General features: G+C 42.0%; 2 protein-coding genes across 3 annotated transcripts in view; one reads left to right on the top strand and one right to left on the bottom strand.

Moving 5' to 3' along the window:
* The window catches only part of PTPN14 (protein tyrosine phosphatase non-receptor type 14), a 70980-nt gene extending 65077 nt beyond the window's left edge, over window positions 1-5903 (top strand). The window contains exon 18 of the mRNA XM_063152173.1: window positions 21-5903. Coding sequence (XP_063008243.1) covers window positions 21-149 — 129 coding nt within the window. The 3' untranslated portion in view covers window positions 150-5903. The remainder of the gene's footprint in view (window positions 1-20) is intronic.
* A 444-nt stretch (window positions 5904-6347) lies between these two features.
* SMYD2 (SET and MYND domain containing 2) overlaps window positions 6348-23626 on the bottom strand; it is a 29250-nt gene continuing 11971 nt past the window's right edge. For both annotated transcript variants that reach the window (XM_063152171.1, XM_063152172.1), the window contains 8 exons: window positions 21536-21660; window positions 17751-17818; window positions 15955-16057; window positions 13457-13567; window positions 11575-11695; window positions 11202-11376; window positions 9535-9643; window positions 6348-7546 (listed from right to left, as the gene is read on the bottom strand). In XM_063152171.1, coding sequence (XP_063008241.1) covers window positions 7466-7546; window positions 9535-9643; window positions 11202-11376; window positions 11575-11695; window positions 13457-13567; window positions 15955-16057; window positions 17751-17818; window positions 21536-21660 — 893 coding nt within the window. In that variant the 3' untranslated portion in view covers window positions 6348-7465. The remainder of the gene's footprint in view (window positions 7547-9534; window positions 9644-11201; window positions 11377-11574; window positions 11696-13456; window positions 13568-15954; window positions 16058-17750; window positions 17819-21535; window positions 21661-23626) is intronic.

Raw genomic sequence — 23626 nt, 5'->3', positions numbered from 1 at the left:
TTTCCCCCTTTGCTTTACAGAAAATGGACGTTCCTGTGATGCTGAGACACCTGCGGGAGCAGAGGGTGTTTATGATCCAGACCATAGCCCAGTACAAATTTGTCTACCAAGTGCTCATACAATTCCTGCAAAACTCAAGACTTATTTAATCTTTTCAAACATCCCAGACCCAGCATTGTGGATCTGACTGAACCTTACTGATGAACAAGGGGAACTGCCTTGACAACACTGTGTGCATATATTGCACTTTTAAAAGTTGTCTTGAAAGTAAGGAATGATGGTTCTTTACTAGTCTCCCATGGATTATTTTATACAAGATATAATTTATTTTTCTTGGAATAACTTTTGAATTACTTTCATAACTCATAAAACTTATAGTGACCTTCAAAGTGAACCACATTTGACATGACTGGTCTGCATTGTAACATGTCTGTAAGGAAAGCAATCCTTTGTAAAGGTAGTTTGCTGGCTTTTGTTTTCCTACATGGCTTCTGAAACCCACAGTTATTTGGCAGTGGGCTTTTTTCATGTAAGGATCTTCTGGACCCAGTGTGTGGCTTCTCTGGTGAAAGCAAGACCTGCTAGATGTCAGCTACAGCTGTGTGTGAGTGGAAGCTGAGGGTGCACAGCACGGAGACCTGAGCTCTGCACATGCAGCCGGGCATGTTACAGAGGGCTCGAGCACAGGACATTGTGAGGACACAGACTTTTGGGTGCTGAACTCTTCAAATTCCACAAGAATTATGGTTTTAGATTAGTCCTTGAAAAAAATCAATATTGTATCTTTTTAAGGAAGCTTTTTGCTGGCTGTGTGCAACCCTTGAAGGGAATCATAAGAAGCAATGTAGGGTGAAGTGCAGTGACCTCCAGCAGGCTGAAGTCAGTGAATGACTCTTTCCAATAACTCTGGTGATCTGAAAGTTTAACAGCAGAGCATTTTCAACCAAACGCATCTGGAAAAAAAGCCAAATCAAGCACCTACTCACAAATTACATTGAAAGTATTATTTCCTTGAGGCTCACCCTCTGCAGACAAGGAATCTCATTTACATTAGGCATCCTCAGTTGCCTTAGTCTTCACGTGCAAACTATTGTTGGGTGGTTAGAGAAGGAGTCAGGCTAGAGAGGTGCCTTGGAGGTCTCTGGACCCAGCCACACTCACCCCTCTGCTGACTTGAAACTTGGATAGGCTTGTGCAGGGTCACATCCAGTTTCAGAATTCTCAAGGGTGACGATTTCAAAGCCTCTCAGGGCATGTGATGCAATGCAGTTACTTTGTTGTGGTGAAATCACCTTTCTTGGTATCCCTTCCCCAGATGCTTCTAATATTTTAATCCTACTGTTGCTTTTCTGTTGCATCCCCACCTCCAAACCCTGGTCAATGTACAAGGGCCTGAGCCTGCAAGCACTCTTAATTTCAGCACTAAAGGAACTAAAATTAATGGGAGCTTAAGCCAAGGTTCTGTACCAGAATGTTTCTTGAATGTATTTAAAACTGCACTGTGTTGAATTGGTGCTGTGCAATACAGGCCTAACATGATGACAAAGTCTCTGGTGAAGACTTGTAACCATCAACAAATGGAGAGGAATTATTTTGCTGTAATAGCTTGACCATGTTCTTTTTAGGGATCAGTTGAGCTTTCAGTCAACTTCAGTTTTCCTCTAATTTTTTTTCTGCCAGTGCCAACATATCTCTTGTTAAATTAGCAGCAACCATTTAAAGTCTTTTCAGCAGCATCTGCATGATAATTGCAGAGAGATGCTTTATATCTGGGAAAAAAGCCAAGGAATAAACCTTGAAGCAAAGAGTATTAAATTAGTTATCTCGTTATAACTTTTTGAATAATTTCCTAATGATGAATTAAGTTTGAACTCAGAGCTGTCAAGTCCCATTGCACCACTTGGATGTGAGAAGTAGAAAATCAGGAGGGAAAAGAATCTGTTCCTGTGTCTTATTATTCAGCTGCTCTTGGCTGCAATGTGTGTTTCTGCTGCTACAGTGAGCACAGGAAAGTTATTGCATAAGAGAGTGTGAAGAACTGTGTTTGAAGGGAAGAAAATTAAGCAAATGTTTTTTTATGCAAAGATGCATCATAGGTGTCTTAGAAAAACATTAATTAGAAAAAGGCACTAAAAATCCTTTCCAAATTAAGTCAGTGCCTATTAATGAGCCAAATAAGTGGCCATGTGGTAAGCAGTCATTTCCAATTAACTCCTAATGTGGCTGGGATGGTAGATAGAGGCCAATGTGAGTCACTTTTTCCTTTTCATTGTCAAAGAATGGTAATTTTAAACTTTTCCTTTCATCTGACTTCAATGTATTTTTCCCTGCTAGATTTTATCTTGACTAGATCTGTTAATATCCTAAGTGAATTGGGCTGGTGCATGTCTTCAGAGGTTCTTTTCCACCCCAGCTTACAAGCAGCCCTCAGCATGCTGATGTTTTATGGTTGAAACGTGGTACAGTTTTGTAAGGGAAAAAATGAACCTTCTCACTTTGAACCTGTTGTAGTTTTATCAGGCCAAAATTGCTTGGGCAGTATTTCCTAACCTTTAGGGAGTGACAGGAAAATGCATTTTGCATCCAGTTTTCTTAGTCATAGCAGGAATGAACACATGGGCCTTAAAGCAACAGTGCTCTAAGTTTCTGTCCTGCAGACTTTCAAACAGCAGAACCCTTGAGTTTGAGAAAAGGACAGTTTGGAGTTGCTGTTTGTTGTGTTGCATGTTTTTTAACATCAAAGCCTGACAGTGGCTTGAGACCAGTTTCATCCATTTGGAGTAAAGTCTGGATTGAAAATCTCACCATGATTCATCAATGAACAGAAGTTTGACACGGGCAGTCTTCTCCCAGAGCACCCACCTTGCAGTCTGGCATGTTCAGCCTACATTCCCTGATGCTTTCCCAGAGAGAACTTGCAGCGGATGAGTAAGTCTGACTTGGGCATCCATTGTGTCTGTTTTTCTTTCAGTACACTCTTCATCTGTATTTAACAACCTTTGCCTTTTTAATTTAAACTCTTATCAACTATAGTATTGAGGTGCTGGCATCAGCTTTTTGGTTACAGTTATGGTCTGAGCATTTCATGCTTCCCATTGTTAGAGCAGGGATGGGAGAGAAGACAGCTGAGCTGTAGCGCTGCTCAGTGCTCTGGGGATCTTGTTTCTGTCCCCCATCAGTCACACTGGAGGATGGTGGACATCAGCTGCTCAGGTCCTACTTGTTTCAGGTCCTACAAAGGCTTGTTTAGGCACCTCTTGTCCTTGACTACCTGAGGAAAGATGAAGCTTGTGCCCACAAACATTTTCCTGTGTAGGCATACAGGGATCCTAAATGCTCAGTCTTATCAGAAGTCCCTGAAACTAATTTTAGCTGGCAAAAGACACATCTCTGAGAGCTTACTCAACCTATTGCCAGCACAGTCCTTGAAGTATATTGAAGTGCATTTCTGTACTACTTATTTAAATCACCTGCCTCAGCTACAAATATTAGTAAATATTTGCATGATTTCAAAAGCTGGGGGTTTTAAAATTACTTTCTTGTAAACAAACAGAAATGCAAATGGCAAAACATGGACTTGCTCATTCTTTTCCAACCTAAGTGCTTCAATAGTGCTTGTCATGTCAGCCAGGATGTTAGTTTTTGATCCAATACCTGCTATGTCTGTGTAGTCCACAAGCAACTCTAAAAGAAATGTTGCTGGGCAATCTTGTACTTGGATATAGCACAGAAATCTGTAGGGAAAATTCAGCAGAGCTAACTCTGATAATGCTGCATTTCCAACAGCCAACTTCCCACTGGTCTCCTTGGAGGAGATGATGACTGAATTAGCTGTTGTCAGCCTTGCTAACAGTTTGTGCTCTGTGTGCTCACAAAGTGGAATCATCAGGCTGATCTCTGCTGTAGCAGCTCTTGTGCATCACTGGGGAGGTCTGAGTTAAATTTTGCTGCTTGTCTTAGTGGGTAAAAAAATGCTAAGGTGGCAGCCACTGCAGGTAATAAAGGCCTGCATCACATTGCAGGAGCAAATTCCTGAGCTGACCATGAGAGGAAGGACTGCATGAAAACAGCCTTTGACCACCCTTCTGCAAAATGAATATAAAGCTGCTGATGTGTACTTCAAGGCATATAGAGTTTGGGCTAGGTTTTGATGGCAGTAAGAGAAAGGCTGCAAGTCCAAACCCCAAAAGCAGTTGCCCCCAGCTCACTCTTAGCCTTCTAGAGTGGTTTTCTTGTAGGATCTGGTGCTAAGGGAGCTTTAGATGCCGTCTACATCTTTAGAGAGAAGGACATTATACATGCAGCTGCTTCCAGGGATTGGGGATTTGAGGAAGGGAACAGATTGCTGTGGGGCAAAACAAGACAGAGGTATTAACCATAAATAAACTATTGTTAGATTGTGAAACAAAACAGTGCACAGGTCAAAAAATAGCAGTGTTTATATAAATATTTAAAGTAAATAAATTTAGTGTTTTTGGAGTATCTCAGATTACAGTTCCATTGGCTTCTCTCAGCTGTTTTTTGGCTGGCATTTCTTTGAAGTTTTGTTGCCTGTGCTTTCTGTACACTCTCACTGAGAGTTTCCCACATGCTTTAACAACAGGACTTTGCCTGCAGAGAGTGAACTGGAAATCACTGAAAATAGGAGCTTCCTCTGGAGAATTCCAGCACTATATAGCAGCAAGGGAAGGACTGCCACTGATTCTCAGTGGCTGGGCAGTCAGTTCCAGGTATTTCAGGGGTAGTGCTCCTTGATTAGGCAGGCAGAAAAGCAATGCTTCCCACAAACTGTTTCCATGTCAGGCTGTGGGGCACTCCCGACTTAGACAGTGGCTGGTAGTTGAGGAAGAAGTAGGGATGTGTCTAGAAAAGGGTGCTCAGCCCCTCTGGTGCACCTGGCAGCAAACTTTATGGGTTTCCTGAGGCCAAAGCTGTATCCTGCTCCCTGTGTAGTACCTCCTGGTGGATCCATCTTCCTTGAATCACATTACCTTCTCTTTAGAAGCCATCTCTGGCCTTCACAATGTCCTGTGCTGGTGAGTTCCATAACTTATAGACTGATTGCATGAGAAGTTCCTTTTTGTGTATGTTAAATAAAAGTATTTTCTTGCTTCTGCTTGGTCTTTAAAAGAAAGCAAATCTGTAGTACCAGAAACACTAGTAACAGGATGTTTATCCTGTTGAGGTTGCTGCATACAAATAACATTTTTTCCTCACTAGTAAAGTACCTTTCTTTCGTAATTTTACAAAGGAAAAAGTTTACACATGCAGATGACTGTAAAATTCCCATATGTTATTGTGTGGAATGTGGTAAATGAGTTAACATGTTTAAGTTTTATGTCACTGGATTTTACTGTCCTGTTTTACTGCAGTATTGTGATGCCTCTGCTTTTATTTCTTCTGTAATTCTGTACCTGACAGTTTAGCACAAAACAGTGATCTGATCTCACCACCTCATTGTATGTACACATTTTGTAGAAAAATGAGACATCAGTTACGTGCCCTTCCTGTCCCCAACCCCTCCGTTAGGGCTGAATGGCAGAATTATTCTATGCTATTGAAAGCCTTTAAAAAAATAAAAATCTATGCATGCTATTTTATATTCTAATGTATTATTCATATCAGTACATAAGCTTATGCTTGTCAGTTTTATCTTGTGTATAGAACTGATTACTTTTGACAGTATTTTTGCACTGTTTCTTTTCTTTCTCTTTTTATTATAAAAAGTTCTATCAGCATTAATTGATTGCAATAATTTTTTTACCCCTTTCACTGCCTTTGTGTAAATAGTTTCTTATATGCTTTTGCAAATGTGAGAATGTCTTCAGTCACTAAGGTTTTTTTGGTAAGGCTGTCCCTCATATTCACAGTATACAATAAACCATTTTTTTCAAGGAAAACAATGTTTGTGTTCTTTTCTGTATCAGCTTAAGGATTTTGTATTTGCACCTACACTGCTTGAGTTGGTTTCCCATGTTAAACTGATGGGCACAGCCAGGGCCACAGTGAGCTTTGAATAACCTCTGCAAATAGTAATCCAAGTTTCACAGGGGCAAGGCTCCCACTGGTGCCTCATGTTCAGCTAATCCAGTTCTTTGGTGTTGAAGTGTGGTATGGGCTCCGGACAGACTTGCTGAAATAAAGGTATTATTTCCCAGGACAAGAGTTTATTTGACAAGACAAAGTTAGGACAAAAATCGTCAGCTAGTGCCCTCTTCCTAGGCTTGGCTGTAGTTAATAGGCTTTGGCTTTCTGGAACTGTAGATGTGGTGCAGTTTTATATACTCCAGCAACAACTGCTGGCTAGAGAGCAATGAAAGATTTCAGCAAAATGAGCTGACAACCCCTTGTTCTAGCAGTTTTATTTTCAGAGCAGTGCTTACAAGAAAGAAAATACAATGAAGTTCTTAAGGGTGATGTGTTCTTTCTCATCATACTTTATAAACTGTGAAAAGATGCAGGTAATTTTATTGTGCACCATATTTCAATTTTGATGCTAGAAGTTTATAGCTACACTCTTTTTTCCCCATCCTTAAAAGCACACTCTTGCCATTGATCTAAATGGAGGAGTAAAAAATCCTTTTGTTTAGTATATGGGTAGAGAAAGTTAAGTCCTGGAGTTTTTCCTCAGAAAGTGTTCCTGTCCCTCTCTTAAAAATAATTGCCAACATGTTATTTACAATAGTTGTAATCCACTGGAGGTGAAGGTATGGCTGTAAGGAAATATGAGCTGTCCTCTGCAATAACTCACTTTAACTTGTAAAGGAGTGTAAAAAGCCAGAAGTTGCATAGTTCATGTCTTGTGCAAGCCTTCAAGCTCCAACACAGGTGTCAGTATTTTCTGAGCAAGACAAATTGAGCTCTGTCTAGGTCTTTGGTGTGATGAATCCTCACCTGCCAGGAGCAGTGATGGACCTGCAGATTAACTGGCTGAGGGAATATTGGTGGCATTGCTGTAAAATGTACATAATTTATCACCCCATTTCCCCTTTCTTTCAGTTAAGCCACTGCAAATAAAAATGATGCAAGAAAAAAAGGAAAGGTGTACCAAACCACAACAGAAAAAGCAGGGCTTTTGCTTTGTTGGATTAAGCAAAACTATTTGGGCAAAAGTACATATCACAAAACCATTCTACCCATTTAAGTGTACAACAGGAATCAAGAGGGGCCAAGACCACTTTATTTACTTTACTCAAATAAGATCCACACCAATACCCCTAAAGAAAAAAAATGGCCATTTCTACACATGAGCCATCAAAAGGCATAACCTTCAAGAAACCATGGCTGCTTCCTTAAAAAAAAAAAGGCAATTGTAGATGTGTGGAAGCTAGGCCTACGTGTGTTTGTCATTCCAATTATAGGACAGAACTGTGTTCATACTCTACCGCTTTTCAAAGCGCTCCTGAAGGTTTCCATAACAAGGCTTTTTAAATAAAGGTTTGAAGGATTGCATAGATTCAAAGGCTCAGTGGTCCTCTAATTCCTTTTTGATCTCTGAAATGTATGGATGATCCTTCCCATGTGCTACTTCCATGATAGCAATTGCCTATGAAAAGAAAAAAAAAAAATATTCACACAATTGATTCATATATAACACCAGGCTATAAATACTCTCTTTAGAGGTTTGAAGCAGTCTGACACCTCTAGCTACTTTTTGTCCCCTTGTAGTCATAAACCCAGTAGGAAATAAAATGAAATTCAAAACTAAGTAATAAAGGTTTTATATTCAGAGAATACATCTTTGATCTTAAAGGAGCCCAAAGCACCTTTCAAAATTATATTCCTGACAAAACTACTTTGAATGCCACCAGCTCCAGGACAGAAAACTGCAAGTGTGGTGGGTAATATTCCAGCAGAGGACTTAGCCAGTATCAGAGCCAGCTCTGCTCCTACCAATTTATCCTTGAGCTGTCCCAGACATACAGGCCTAGTGCAGGAGTAATGCTGAGGCATTTCAAACTTGAGTCTGTAAACCCTCTGCTCCTTCCAGGGGCTGCCAGTGCTTTAGGCAGGAAGCAACAACTTAGGCAGAAGTGATTTCCCGTAAGATTCGGACAGACACTGCTGTGCCAAACAACTCCCTGGTGTTTCACCTGCTCCAGGCCCGAGGGGGAATGCTGCAGGCAGCCAAACCCCTGACTGGCACCTTTCCTGCCCTGGAGTGTGTGCCAGGGCAAGGTTTCCACTTGAGAAAAGAAGTGATAAAAGGCTACACTAGACAGAACTGAGAAGAAAGTTCACTGTAAGTCTGAGAATGGTTAAAAAGCAAGAGAGCTAAGACAGAGCAAGGAATTGCAGTGTCCTGGCCCTCTGAGCATTTGGTCATTTCATCCTTGGGAAACTTTTATGCTCTTGTATTTGCTAAGCCAGTACAGCAAGGGCTTTTGGTTCCACCTCAGCAGTGAGAAATGACCCCACCCCTCCTCCTGCCTGAAAAAGAAAGGAGGACCTTCTGGATGAGCTGCTCACAAACTGACAGGGAACAATGGGCTTGCTTTTCCACTAAATCCCAAACATCAGAGGCTGGGATAACTTTGGGCAGTTCCTGTAGACAGCTTTTGGAAGTGAGTCACTAGAAAATGTTTGTGTAAGGAAACTAACTATGCCAACAAATTTACCTCACAGTTCCCTACCCCCCATCCCATGCTCCTACTGGCACAATTCCCATTTCTACTCAAGGGTTTAACATGACAGTGAAGGAAAACCTATGCCAACTTCAAACTAGGTAACAGTTAAATTTTAGAGCATATATTCTTTTAGCATCTTTCACCATGGTTGGCTGGTGCTGTTATTTGCTGGCTAAAACTTGCCAGCATCTAAAATGCAAGAAGAAATAAATACATCGTGACATTCCACACTGAGTCATTATATGCTACAATAGTCACTGATGCTTAAGAAACTAAAATAAATTTTTAGTTCAGTAGTTGGCATCCAACAACAATAGGGGAAAACAGTCAAGAAACATAGTATAGACTAATAAAAAATAGCAGAATAAAAAACTAAAGACTAAAAAAAAGGGGTGAAGAAAAACATAAAACCAAAATGCTGTATTTGCCAATTTCAGCATTACCAGATGCACTGAATTCCCTTCAGCTATGTAAAAATCGATTGGTTCCAGAACAAATAACCATCAAAAGCGTGCCTAGTTTAAGTTGGATATAGAAATCACAGACTTCAATGAAACACTATGTGCCTTTTAGAAGAGCCAAACATTTTTCCTGTCCTTACCCAGCAAATGAAGGGAAGATAGGGTTCTGCTTCATTTACACTAGTGCAGCTCTAGCTCAGTGAAGAACTCAGAGCAAATGTTTAAGCATAATTCTCACTCCAGCTGCTGCAGTATGAGCCCACTGTGAAAAGGCACCCAAGAGCAGACCTATCCTCCATCTCTAGAAAAACCAAATCTGAGCCAAAATTCCCGTGACCAAATATATTAACACATGGTGCATTTCCTACCACGCCCGCTCACTGACAGAGAGGCACACAGTGTTTCAATGGCTGGTGTTATTAATGGAGAAACCAGGCAGTAAATACCCTCTTCAGGGCTTTAACTCCAGCCGTCCTGTTCTTCAGCGTCATGTACAGTCTCCCTAACTTCAGCCACATGGAGGCAACATTCAGCGAGTAGGAGGGATAATGTTTACTGCAAGAGAGAAAGAAATTCAGCTTCATCAACTCTGGCAGTTTCACAGCATTTTCCCAGTTCTGTCCCCCTCTCATGGGGCAGGAAGCTGCCTCTCGGTGCCCCTGCCCATTCAGCACTCATCCTCTCTGCCGTGACTGCCAAGAGCCCGTGCCAATTGTGTCTGGGATGGGGACGCCTGTCAGCTGGGAATTGGACTGAAACTACCATATGCCTCTGAACAGCTGTCAGATGGCAATGACTTTCTGCCACTAGTTTTAATCTAGCCAGCTACAGAGAGAGCCTGCATTGTGATGAGTTTTTGGAGCCACCCTGCACCCGCAGCAGCGGCTCTGTGTGTTCCACAATGGTTGGTGGGCTGGAAAGCGAGGGGCCCTGTGCAGTGTGCAGGGCACACATGGCAACCTGTGCTCACACACACTGAGTGGCACAGCCCGCCTCGGCAGAGCTGGCCTGGAATGCCAGGCTCAGAGCCAGAGGAGCTGGGCAAGTCCCAGGGAAGATAAATAGTACTGAGCCCCCAGGGGGGGAATGTTGGCTCCTTCTTTGTATCACTGCTCTCTGCCAAGTGATCTGTGACTTTATGTTGGCATCTGTTCCAAAGGGAGAGCTTTTCTTGCGCTCCCCCCAGCTGGCAAGAGAGTCACGTCTCAAGACGAGACTCTGGGAGATCCACGGCAGGACCAGACACAGCCAGTGTAACTGCCTGGCTCTCACCAACGGGCTTCCACTGCAAAAACAGGGAATGTGATCAGAAACAGTGTTCATGGCTCCTGCAGGGGCTGTGTGCTGCCTTGTCCCCCGCCTCTAGGGCAGCGGGATCAGGGACATGGGGCACCCGGAGCTCAGGAGTGGGATCAGGGACATGGGGCACCCAGAGCTCAGGAGTAGGATCAGGGACATGGGGCACCAGGAGCTCTGAGTGGGATCAGGGACATGGGGCACCAGGAGCTCAGGAGTGGGATCAGGGACATGGGGCACTTGGTGCTCAGGAGTGGGATCAGGGACATGGGGCACCCAGAGCTCAGGAGTGGCATCAGGGATATGGGGAACCTGGAGCTCTGAGCTTGGCTCCAGAGCTCTGCTCCAGCTCCCTCTGGTGCTCAGCCCCAGCGCTGGGACTCGGCTCTGCTCTCCTGCAGCCGTGCATACCGGGCTGCTGCAGACAGAGAGCACTGGGAGAGACTGCAGGGAGCTGACAGCAACACAGGCTGTGCCTCCATTGCCTTGTACAAAACACTGGCTGCAGATGAAGTTTGAAGCCTTTCCTTAGAAAAAAATGATGCTATTTTAGAAACCAGCATTTATCCAGCTAAGCAGAATTATCACGGAACCCAAGGTGGCACAAAATTATTTTGAGAACCCAAAGCAAGATTTCAAAGTCAGTCCTGCTGTATATTGCAGACCACATTCTGACAGTAACAGACACTGTCCTGGCATTTAAATATTCCTTTCTGAGTAGTGGTATCATGGGTAGAATGTTTATACAATATATAAACTTGTCTTAATTGTTCAGATTATTGATTAGAGCATTAAAAAAATAGTCTGTCATATTTACCTGTAGGGTCTGATAATTTTTTGCCCGTAACACAGCGCACCTTCCCAGTCCTGCACGTAAAGACAGACACCCATGGCCTGGTACATCATATGTAACATATAAACATTACTGTCCTCAAACACTGCACCCATCTTGTCCAGGCTGAGCTCACAGATCTCCAGTAATTCACTGGGGGGTAGGAAGAAGTCAAGGAATGCAATAACTCAATGGCCTCTCATTATACAATTAGCTGATAATGCCTTCAGCCACAGAGAACACAGAGACAGGTTTAATTTCTACTGGTCACAGTATTTCTCCTGCATGCACTTCTGAAGCCCAGCAGGCAAGATTTTTAGGTCACACACCAGTGGAGTCAGGGTAAGACAAAGGATATATTTGTAGTGTTTGGCTCGCCTGAATTCCTCAATCACGTTCCTGGCATATTTGATCATGTCCTTTACTGTCTCTGCTGACGGAGGATCATTCAGCTTGCAGATTTCCAGTTTCTCTTTATCCTGAAGGAAACACAATGGACCTTACAAAGGCAGGTTCCAAGCCCTACAAATAAAAGTGCACCTGCTATACAAAATTTCTCTAATAAAAAGACGCAGATGTGAACTTAAGCTCTTCAAAGAATGAAAAAACAAAGGTAGAATGTGCACCTGCAATTTTTCTCCAAAGCCTTGGCTAGAAATCCTAGGATCCCCTGGCCTTCCAGTTCATCTGCCATTCTCTACTTCCATGAAGTGTCTTTTGAAAGATTGAAGAGCTTTTTGATTTTGTGTTGCAAGTGGTTTTACATAAGAAATGTCACTGCTTCCAAAAGATTAGGGTTTAAAATAAATTTAGGCTTAGTTTTAAGGCTGTATCAGCTCAAGTAACTTAGGCTGACTACCAAATGATATCTCTGTGGAAAACAACATGATCTTAAACACAGAAAAGGATCCTTCAGATCTATAGACAAAACCACATTTCCATATATTTTTTCTGCTGGACAGCTCCACTTTCTATTATCTCTCTATCTAATATATATTTCATGAGGAGCCAGCTACAATCTAGAGACAATTTTTTGCTGTTTAAGCTTCACATTGTTGCAAGATTTTTTTATTTCATTATTTAATCTGCCAGCTGAGAGAGGTACAGGGACTCCTTCCAAAACTGAAGGAGGCTGAGTGACAGGGGACTCCCAGAGTAGCACATTGCTGAAAATCACAGATGAAATCCTGGCTTCATTAAATTCAGTGGCAAAATTATCAAGGTAACTGAGGGGAAAACCAGAAATGATATGGTATCAACAGAAGGGCCTCAAGCAACAATACTAGGTACTATTTGAAAAAAAAAATCACAAAAAATTACACCATTTAGGGGAAGGAAATGGTTGTCTGGTCACTTTGGGAAACCTGGTGAAAATGGGAGGAAAAATTATCTGGAACTTAAGGATTAGATTATGCCAGACACACTGATGTTGTCTGGAATGACAATAAATGACACAGAGCTCGATTCATGTAGGATCTTCAGTGAAAGAGGTCCAAATGGCTGCACAGGCATAGCTGTCTCAGTATCTGTTGGGTTTGGGTACCTCTTCCCTCCAAGAAGTGCTTTTCTTTAAAACACCTAACACCTTGTTGTCGGGAACACTGGACCTTCCTTTGTCCTTTGAGGGGCACCAGCTCATGTTTAATGACCACAGCTCTGGCCTGCACATCACAAGGGTCTGTGACCCAGGACCACACTGTCCCTGAGCAGAACAGTATGAGGCTGTTGTAGAAAAGATCATTCCTCAGATCCTGCTGTGTCCCCAAACCATCCAGACATGCCATACAATGTCCCCTAGAACTGACTGAAATGTCCCACCCAAGAATTGCAGCAGCACTCTATCCCAGAAATGCCCCAAGCAAGATTTGCTAGGAGTTGGTAGAAAGCATGAAATTAAAAAAAAAAAAAAAAAAAAAGAAAAAAGTTTTGAGCTAAATTTGTTTGGCTAAATAGCTTAGACACAGTATAATCATCTACTTTTAACAATGTTTTCATCTTTGCTTTGTAGCTCAGCTTTAAATAGGCCTCTACCTGGAAATTTCCTGGTGTGTCATGATTACAGTGGAAAGAATGAGTATCAGAAAGCATTCTGGACAGAAAAGACAGAAAAACACACCCACATTCCCCCATCCCCATTATCCTATTTTCCAAAATGTAATTAAGCCACACAGGATATTACATCTCAGGACATGGGTAGGTGCCTTGATAGTCAGCAGTACATTTCCCACCAATTCCATTACCTTTTCTTTTGTAGTGCACTCCCTGCAATCACAGCTAAAGAAATAGGAGTCTCTTAACCGGTCATTTCTGTCTTCTGTGGGATACAGCAGGTCAATATAGCTGCTAAAAATCTAAAAATGGTAAAAAAACCCAAACAAACAACAGTCAGCAAGAAGCAGCATCACTAAACATATTTATTACACTTGTTCTGATATGTGCAGCATGACAACTGCATATTCCTGCAGCTTGTGGACCCCTGCAGCCACATCACCTGCCTGCTGCCTCACATTCCAAGCCCCTTGGCAGCACCAGGAGCTGTCACTTGTGAAAGCAACCCGACAGAGAAATGTTCCTTTCCTATTCGTTATGGAATTTCCCTCAAATATTACCCTGGCCTGCACCCAGGACAGCAAGATTCAGGTGTGGATAAGGAAACTTATTACAGCATAAATCTCAGGCTCCTGTCCGACTACAAAGAGAAGCTTCCTTTTCAGAAGTAAAATAATGATTTCAGGTATCCAGCCTAGGATAAATTACAGTGGCCTGGTTTTTTTGGAGGCTGGAATCTCAAATTTTTCTTTCTGAAAACCTACAAAAATTGGGGCAACAGCAGTCACTAGCAGCTTTAGAAACTTAGGACAAGACCTTTAGATCTCTGAAAAGAAGAGAGGCCCAGTGCTCCAGTTCAAGGAGAATGAATATCAGATTTACTTCAGCAGCAATATTTTAAAGCAAAGAAAACCTGCTTTTGAACATTTTCAAGGCCCTTCATATACACTATTCTTAAGTTTTCCTCTATTTCAATGGTCTTCAGAAAAGAACCCCTGCAAGTAGCTTTAATGCTGTGTTCTAAAACGAGATCTCCCCCAAGAAACACGTCCTATGCTCAGTGCAGTTGATCATTCTGCAGACCAAGGAACAGCTTTAGCTCCATTTCCTCATTTACAGATATTTGAAATGCTTTGCTCAGTCTTTATACTTAAAGTTTCTCTTTTCTTCAAATGTAAAATTACATGTAATTTCATACAGTGCACCTTCTTCTTAAGTTGAGTGTGTCATCTCACACTTTCCCTCACAATCCTCTCCTCCCTTCGATATTTTCAAAGCATGTGCAATGCAGGAACCACATTCACAGCAAAAAAAAACTTTAAAACGTTGCCCTGCAATGGCTACACGGAGCCTGAAGATGGAGACACAGGCTGGGAGACTGCACAGCGACCACACAGAGGCACAGCTCACGTTTGGAAAATTCTGAAGGGTCAGAGAAGCAAATGTGCAAAACCTGTGAGGTCCTGGAGAGCTGATGAAATTCTAAGGCAGAATTCAACCTGAAGATGATGCTGAGCAACATCATCTAGCTCTAATGATACACCTTCCCCCAAAATGCTGAAAATGTCTGGGATTCCACACCAAAATTCTGAAGCCAGAATCAGTCCTGTTGGTTACCACAATGCATTTGCAGTGAGTGCCAAAATCACAGACAGAAATCATTGCTCCCAAATGGTACCAAAACAAGTTGCTCACCTGAATCATTCATCCTTGGCTACAGCAACTAAACTCATCTTGTTCACAAGGGGGATCAGGTATAATCCACAAAAATAACCTCTCTATCTTTCTTCCAGGCTGCTATTACACACCTCAGAAAACAGCAGATGTTATCAAAAATCAAATCTGAGCTTATCAGTATGAACTTTGCCGATTAAATAAACATTTACAAACGAGCCATTGAAATTCTGTGCAAACTCCATCCCCAGAGAGGATGTTCAGTATCTTCATCCCCTACAGGTATTTGAACATCCTCCCCAGCTCTATTTAACTTTTTTTTTGGGTTGGTTTTTTTTTTGGTTTTTTTTTTTTTTTTAGTAAAGTGCAGCTCTACTGTTTAAAACTCCCTGCCAAATCCATTATTTGACTGAGAAAGTTTCAAAGTAAACCTAGAGCCTTACTCAATTTCACAGATTTTTATTCCTCTCTGTTCAGTTTCACTCCACCTAAAACCACACATTTGTTCTTCTGTGATTTCCCAGCAAATGCCACTGAGGTGATATGACCAAGTCCCATATTTTGTGGATCTCTGTCCAAACAGAAGTCAGAGGATTTATCTGTACCCATTTACCTTGTTTATTCTGGCTTCAATTTCAACACATTACTATTATACTGGGAACTATTATAGCAGTAATAATTTGCTTTGATCTTGGAATTTCAAAGCACCAGCCAAACATCAGTAAACTCAGCCTCATTTTACAGATGGGTAAACTGAGAGAGAGGCTGGCAGATACACAGTGACTGCTGCAGGTGCCCTTCCCATTAGCAAAAAATAGGGTACTGCCTCCAAAAACCCCTTCAGTCCTCCAGAGCCACCCTAATTTTTCCAAAGCATCATCTTGCATTTGTCTGAGAAACAAGAGATCCTTCCTTCCTGTTGTTAAATTGCCACCTAACTGAAATGATCCCTGAGAAGCAGAATGAATCCTGTTGGGCTGCAGGGGAACAGAGCACATTCAAACACCACATTTACCTCCTCTCCAGGCTCAATCTCTCTGACAGCTCTGACTTCAGCCAAGGTTCCCTTGTAAGTCACAATCACGTTTGGGCAACAGCTATGGTTCATCAATGCAACACTGTAAAAGTAGAAAAGTAAATGTTTTCCCCAACCATCACCACAAGCAACACGTAAAAAGTTAAGCACCACTTCACAAAATAAATAAGTCTGAAAGATTGAGTCAGTCTGTCTCTCTAAGCTGTTTTTATTCTGAGGCTTAACATGAAGGTAACCTTGGGAAAATCTCTTGTACTGTTATTTATTCTAATGATATGGAGAATGGCTCTGCTAATGAATCATTACATTTTTTAAATCCTATTATTGCAGAACTAGGCAAGTTATTATTTTCCCCTTCTTACAGTGCTACAGGACAGCTGACAGGTATGTTCATTCAGCTTCACTATCAACATGATAGACAGACTATTTTCCTCAGAGGAGAAAGAAAAACATGTTAAACCTAAAAGGAAACAAGTAAATACAGGAAAACAAAAGTCTTCACTGCACTGCAAGTTGACATAGGTTTTAAAATTTGAGCTGGCTTCTATTCAAATGTAAACTGCCTCCATGTTTGAAGTGGGAGGGAGGACATCTCTGTCTGTTATACAAGCACATGACTTGGACAAAAACCTGGATGGATAGAGAAAAGTAAACCCTTTATTACCAAGTCTGGAAAAAGCGCAGTTCCCTGTTTATCTGAGATAATTTTTTTAAAATTTTAATTATTTGTCTTCCAATCCAGCAAAATAACAACTGTCTCTTCAGTATTTTTAGCTCAGGCATAACTGTTAAGTAGGAAAGATCTGACTGAGCATTTACAAAGTGACGGTGCTGGACATTTTTCCAGAACATCCTGGTTTAATGCTCTCCTCTCCCCACAATGACTCTGATCCTGGGCATTTCAAGGCATTAATTTCCAATCTGCAGATCAGGGATATGAACATCAGACAGACCTGCCTGAAGAAGAAGAATAATCTGTGGAGCAAGGACTAGCTGCTCCTGCTTGTCTGCAGCACTTGGCAAAATCACATCCAGCTTTGAGTGGGCATCTGTGAGTTTCAGGTTACTTTGACACAGATAAGCTACGAGTAATCCAAGCCTTACCAGGAAGTCAAACTAAGCCTCAGTGCTAATACCTTCATACAGGCTGTGCAAAGATCAGGGGCAGAAAATACCCTCCTCTGCCACAATATTAAATGGGAAGGACAGATTTAAAAATGCAAGAATTGTTTTTTGGCCCTGAAGAAAGCTGTAGTTCCCCATTCACAAACTGCAGTTAACACTTAACATGTGCAGTTTATTTGTAAAGCTAAGAAGCTTGTACATATTTTTTTCCCCACTGTCATAGCAAGGAGGCTCAAAGAAGCTGTGAAAGGGATTTACTATTTGCCAAGGAACAAAGGTAAAAAGGATATTGTTCAGAGAGCACCAGGAGAAGGATTGTACCCAGCCAAAACAGAGCAAGTCACCTGCAATCCTTTTCATTTGGACTGGATTATTAATTACTGTCTCTGTTCAGAACCTGCTACCCAAATAAATGTTTTTTACCAACCTGAATATAGTTCACAATCTATGTTTCAAAACAAATTATATGTGCAATTTTACCAAAATTACTGGATTTTAAAGAAAAACTGCATCAAATAATTTGCCACATTTTATTTGCCAAAAAAAGATCTTAAAAACAAGATAAATGAATTATTTTGGTAGATATCTACTTCCTCTATTTGTTTTTAAATAAATTAATTTTATATTTGTAAATATTAAAATCAACCTACTCAGGAAATATGGCTGACCCCAGATGAGAGAGTTCTTCATCTTCAATTGTGAAGCCATTACAGTTAACCTAAGAAAAAAGAGAAAGGTGATGGATCAGCTTCTGGTCAGCTGAGTACTCCCTATGTACTTACATATCACATTCTCACACATCAAACACACTTACAGAAATTTGGTGACAATTTTCATCCACCTCCCCAGGACTCACAGGGAGCTCCATGACATCCCAGCAAGTGAAGTGAGGACAAAGTCTCACTCCAAAGGAATGCGCATGACACTAAAGAACTTTTTGCATTCAACAATTACATTTTGGTTTTGGTTCTAAAGTCCAACACTTGCACCTGCTCAGGACACACTTACTGAATTGCTCTTTGGAGGGCCAACCAAGAGAAGTAGGGCTCAAAAAGAGCACACAAAACCTCACCCCAGCATGGGCCAAGGAGACTTCATTGGGCCATGACAAGAAAGGGCCAAAGCAGAGCTACACGTGCAAGGAGCAGTGTGGGAGAAAGGGCAGCCAACTCAGCCAGACTGGGGCAGTGCAGAGCTTTGATGGAGCACATGTCACAGGGACCTGCCTCAATGGCCCTGTCATCAAAGCCTGCACATATCAGCTACAGCTGAAGCACATCTGAAAACAACAAAAGCACTGAGAAAGACTTGAACCTCATAAAGACATAGAATAGGAGGGGACAGAAGAAGGACAGAGTATGAGAGGAAGTGTATTCCTAATTTAAGCAGACACAGGATCAAAAGAACTTGTTCACAAAACTCTCTTATAGAATAGATTCAAGCAGGTTTTAAAACCTTCTCACTTTTGTTCTCATCCAAGTCAAAGGAATCTTACAGAAGTTTCAGCTTTTTCATGTGGTTTGTATTACTTTAAGTGGCCAAAATGCACCTCAGTCAAGTACTTTATTCCACTTCCACTTCAAATCCCACACATACTGACACAAAGAGAACCCTCTCCACATTCACCATTATCTCCCCACAAACATGAAAAAAGCACCAGTAACACACTGAAACAACTACTCACTAAAACAACAGGGCCAAGTCCAGTTAAAGCTAGAAAGGGCACAAGAACAGTCAATCAAGTGCAGTACAGAATTTGTTTTGGAAAGGGTAAGAGCTGACAAAAAATACTACCAGCAATAATCACAGAACCATTGAATAGTTTGGGTTGGAAGGGACTGTAAAGATCAAGTTCCAATCTCTTGTTTTTTCTCCAATCCTCAGAGGCAGGGACACCTTCCAGTAGACCAGGCTGCTCACCTGGCAAAGTGATGTGCCCTACAAGCTGGAATGCAGCCTGGACTGGCTTTTAGAAACACACAAATACCAAATACCAAAAAAATTCTATTCCACTCCTCAGGTAAGAACTGTGCAGGGTGAGTTCACAATTAAGGCAAGTATCCTGATGCACTCATCAGTACCTCTGCTATCTTTGCTTGATCTTTATCCTGTTATTTTTAGCAATATAGCACCCAAAGCTTCCCAGTCTCTCAAGATGGGCAGGCTGCTGCACTGGCCAATGTAAGAGCATACCAGAACAGAACCCAAAATGTAATTGCTGAATGCTAAAACAATAGAAGGGAAAGATAATATCAACAGCAAGTAAGAACATAAGGATACAAAGGCTGACAAAGAACAGCTTGATGGTTCTGAATCACAGGGAAATATTTAAAAATACATAGTGAGTTATCATCAACTCACCTCCACTGAGCCAGAGACAACACACTTCATGGAAGTATATCAGAAATGACACAAGAGGAATGATTAGAAGGGACGAGATAACACTGGTTTCACCAGATGAATGCATGACTAAAAACAGGCAAAGTGGAGGGAGTGAAGAGACAACAGCAATAAAAGTGGAGTTCAAGGTTATTCCCAATGGTGGAAAAGAGAATGTTCAAAAGGAGGCACAAAATGCAACGTCTTCAAGAAAAGGCTGAGATGCTGGAACTCGAGGCAAGACAGAAACTGTTCAAAGAGTATGAAAGGTGAGACTGAGGAAGAAAAGCTCCAGCCTCAAGAGCTATATTCCACAGGGATAAAAGAGAACAGAATGATGCCAACAGCTGGTGAACACAGCAAGGACTTTGGACAAAAGAATTCTATTCCACTCAAAAGAAGCACTTACACTTTAGCTGTGTAGGGAACAGCATCAGGCAAAGTTCACTAAAAGCAATGAGGAGTCAGAGGTGTTTGAGTCCCAATGACTGGCCTGAACCACAGGAGAAACAATGGGGAATGGAGAAGGAAAACAGACCACGTGAGGCCAAAGTAAGTGTTGAAGGAAACAAAGGAGCAACAGGAATATCCATATTACTGGTTTCAGGTCAAGTGAACTAATTATTAGGAAATATGTTTGCACAGCTCAGGTACAAGAATACTTCCCATTCTTCTGGAAAGATTTATCCTGGGACTAACACGTCAGGAGGCTGCATCCTGTAAGACGTTTCTGAGAAGCATCCAGATGAATTCTGGAGATTTTAGTTCAAAAAATTCTAATGTTCACAGTGGCAGATAGTTACCTGATGATCAGGATGAGCTCAAGATAACACCTACAGATGACATCCATAGAGAAGACTGGATGGAATATGAGATCTGGGAGCCAGCAGCTCTCAGAAGTCAGGTAAAGTACCACAATCCGGTGGAGCTGCTCTTGGACAGGACATGAAACAAAAGTCATTATAGCCAAAATACTGAAATCTTTGAAGAATTCTGGCTACATTCTAACAAAAAATATTCTGAAATACCACAAGAAACTGGTTGTACTAACATCTTCAAAGCATCCCTCTGACAAATATAAATTTTAAAGTCTTCAAAAGAGAAAAAACTCCTCATCATTGAAAGGAAATGTGTAATTAGAAACAACACAGGTATGATAAGCAGATGCTAAACATCCTAAGGAATAATTCCCCTACAGAATAAGAGTACCACTGTACTAAGGAAATAGTAACTGTGCCTCCTTGTTGGTAGATGCTCAGCTCTAAAAACAGGATATTTTCAACTCAATTGTCATCACAGAAGTCAACATTTGCCCCCATCTCAAGATATTATTTTACTCAGAATTTTAAGTACAAAAGTAGTTCACATGAAGCAAAAGAGGGAAAAGAAGAAAATGGATCTTTCAGTATTCCACTGGTGTATTATTCCATCCACTACAATACATCCAATTCAGATGCATATGAAAAGTAGGTGAGAAAAAAGAAGTGACATATCAGAAGTTATCTAACAAGACATCCTGTCTTTCCTTCATCTCTCCAGATGGCCAAACCACCTGACTACATTTAAAAGCCACACAGCAGATAAAAGTTTTAGGCTGCGCTTTCTGCAGCTCTTTCTACGTCTCTGAAGTTTACTCCCTGTGAAGGTCAAACACAATGATGACCTGACCAGCAAGGATTTCCACAAGTTTGAAGCCTGAATGAAGGATTTGCCTCTGCAGGGTCTCAGGCCAGCAGCCTTCCATGTTAGTTCAACAACAGCCACACTATGTTTGGCCCACAAGAAGCTTCACTTTGGCAGGGTTTATTAAAGGCTGTTTCCCCTTTTCTTCAGCGTTTGAGAAGCAGCTCATGGAAAGTCTGCAGGCAAAAGTCTCTCCCCTCAGGATGGAAGTGGGGCACATCCAGCCACTACTGCACAATGAAGCAGATCTCCATCTGTCCCTAAGATGAGCAAAGAGCTACCATTTCCATTGCCATTTACATCCTCCCCCTTCCAGGAAGGCTAAACTCCTAAGCACCATCCACCTAAGCAGGCTGTGTTCTAGCCAACTTACTTGTGCAAAGAGAACTACAAGGGCAGCATTGTCAGGGTAGTCCAAGTGCTTTGAGTAAAAGTGATGCAGAGCAGCAATGTCGTTCTGAATCAGCTCTCTCTTTTCATTGTCTAGTTTGTCAAGGTCTGTGGACAAAAAATACATTTCATTTCAGTAACAGGAACACCCCTCCAGGTAGCCTTAGGTTAGAAGAGGCCCAGACTTTAACAGAAACCCCTGAGGGACAAGCTGCTTGGAAATACTGCAAGAAGTGCCTGCTCTTCCACAAACATAATGTTGCTTCTGCTAAAGCCACACGTGCGCTACAAGAACACAAAATCACAAAATCACAGAATCCCCAGGTTGCAAGAGACCTACAAGATCACCAAGTCCAGCACATGCACAATATGAAGGATTAAAAAGCATTTTCTGACATCTTTAGGTTAGCAGATAATTGGACACAGACCACCTCCTTGGGAGAAGGGCTGTAGTCTTTAGAGCACATTTGTTCACTCCAGCAGTCAGCCCAGCAGCCCTGGCCCTCTGGAAGCCTCTCAGCTGGGGACAGCTGTCCTCAGCTGTGTGACACCACCTCACCAGCTACACATGGTCCCACCCACTGTGGCATGAGCTCACACTGAACATCACCCACCTGGAAGCATGCTTTATGTAAGGAAACTTTCTCATCCAGACCTATTCCTTACCAGCACAACCAGCTCAAGCTGCTGCTAAAGCTGTTTATCCCTGCTGCTTTTGAAAGATGTGGTCTTTCCTAGCACAGAAGCCCCAAATCTCTGCAGCCAGACGTGGTAGGGATCTAGCAACAGCACTGGGGCTGGCTACAGGGGCTCCTTTGCAGCAAGAGCAGGATAACATGAGGATGATTGCTCAGGAATGCAATCCACCTGACCTGCTGCAGGTACCTGCTCAGGAGGCAGCAAACAGTGCCTCAGAGTGCCCACATCCCCCTGGGCTGGGGGTGACCACCAACAGAGATGTGTTTAGACATCTACTGACAGGAGACAGCAGGAACATCAGTGGAAATGCCCTGACACACCTGCCAACTGTATTCCATTATGGGTTTCTCCAGAGATTAACCCTCAGGCCCACGACAAGCTCTAGCCGAAGCCATGGCCACTGAACCTTTCCCTACCTGGTCCATGCAGAGTAAGCTAGATGATCAGCCATAGACTCCTGGTCCCCTCTCAAGAGCAGAATGTTTGGAAGTTTTTTCCTAATCCACTCTCTCACAGTGGCAGTTTTACTAATTCTCTCCTGCTCTCTCCAACTCAAAATAATAATGGAGAGAAAAGGCTGCACACAACAGTCAAAGAAGGAGGAAATTATTTGTAAGAGCAGATGTGAATGATAGGGGAGTCACAAAAACACTAAAGAAAATGAAATAATGAAATGGGACATTTGATGAGAATGAAGACAAATCAGAAATAAGAAACTCTGAGCTTCCAACTGAGAGCCAGGTGCCTTTTCCTGTCCTGTGTATGGTGTTGCAAAGCATAAGACAACTGATGAAGGTGTGCTAAGCAGTGAGGTGAGTCAAAAAGCAGCAGGAACAGAGGTGCTTGCTAACAAAACAAAGGCTTCTAGAGGACAAATAGGACACCGCAACAGAAAAAAACATTTCAGCCTTTTATCTCTCAAATTAATAAATTACTGAATACAAGCTGCAATGCAGAAGAATACACAGAAACTTGCCCATTCTCCTCAACCCCAATCCTGCCAACTCACCTGTAGAACTATCCTTGCCATAGGCAAAGTTAAATGTTGGCATTTTTCCCCCTTGTTCCCCCACTTGTCCCAAGAGCAACGACAGGAGCTTTTGTTCAGGAAGCAAAGAAGACAACTGTGCTTGGTTACCCTGCTACCTCAAGTCCTAGCAATGAGTACATTCATTCAACATTTTGCAAATGGTTTTGGAAGCCACCAGAGTGAGAAATGTGAACACACAACCCATTGCCCCTGTGTATATCATGCTCAGCACCAAGACAGAAAACAACAGGCTGGTGAAAACTGTGCCAGGATGGGCACTAATGGTCAGTTTCTAACTCGGCCTTACTGGATGTAAACAGCAGCTTTCCAGTTAAAACAAGCCAT

Source organism: Melospiza melodia, chromosome 3, assembly GCF_035770615.1.
Source record: "Melospiza melodia melodia isolate bMelMel2 chromosome 3, bMelMel2.pri, whole genome shotgun sequence".
NCBI classification, from domain to species: Eukaryota; Metazoa; Chordata; class Aves; order Passeriformes; family Passerellidae; genus Melospiza; species Melospiza melodia.
Note: the sequence above shows the minus strand (reverse complement) of the source record. Positions and strands in the feature narration are given on the sequence as shown.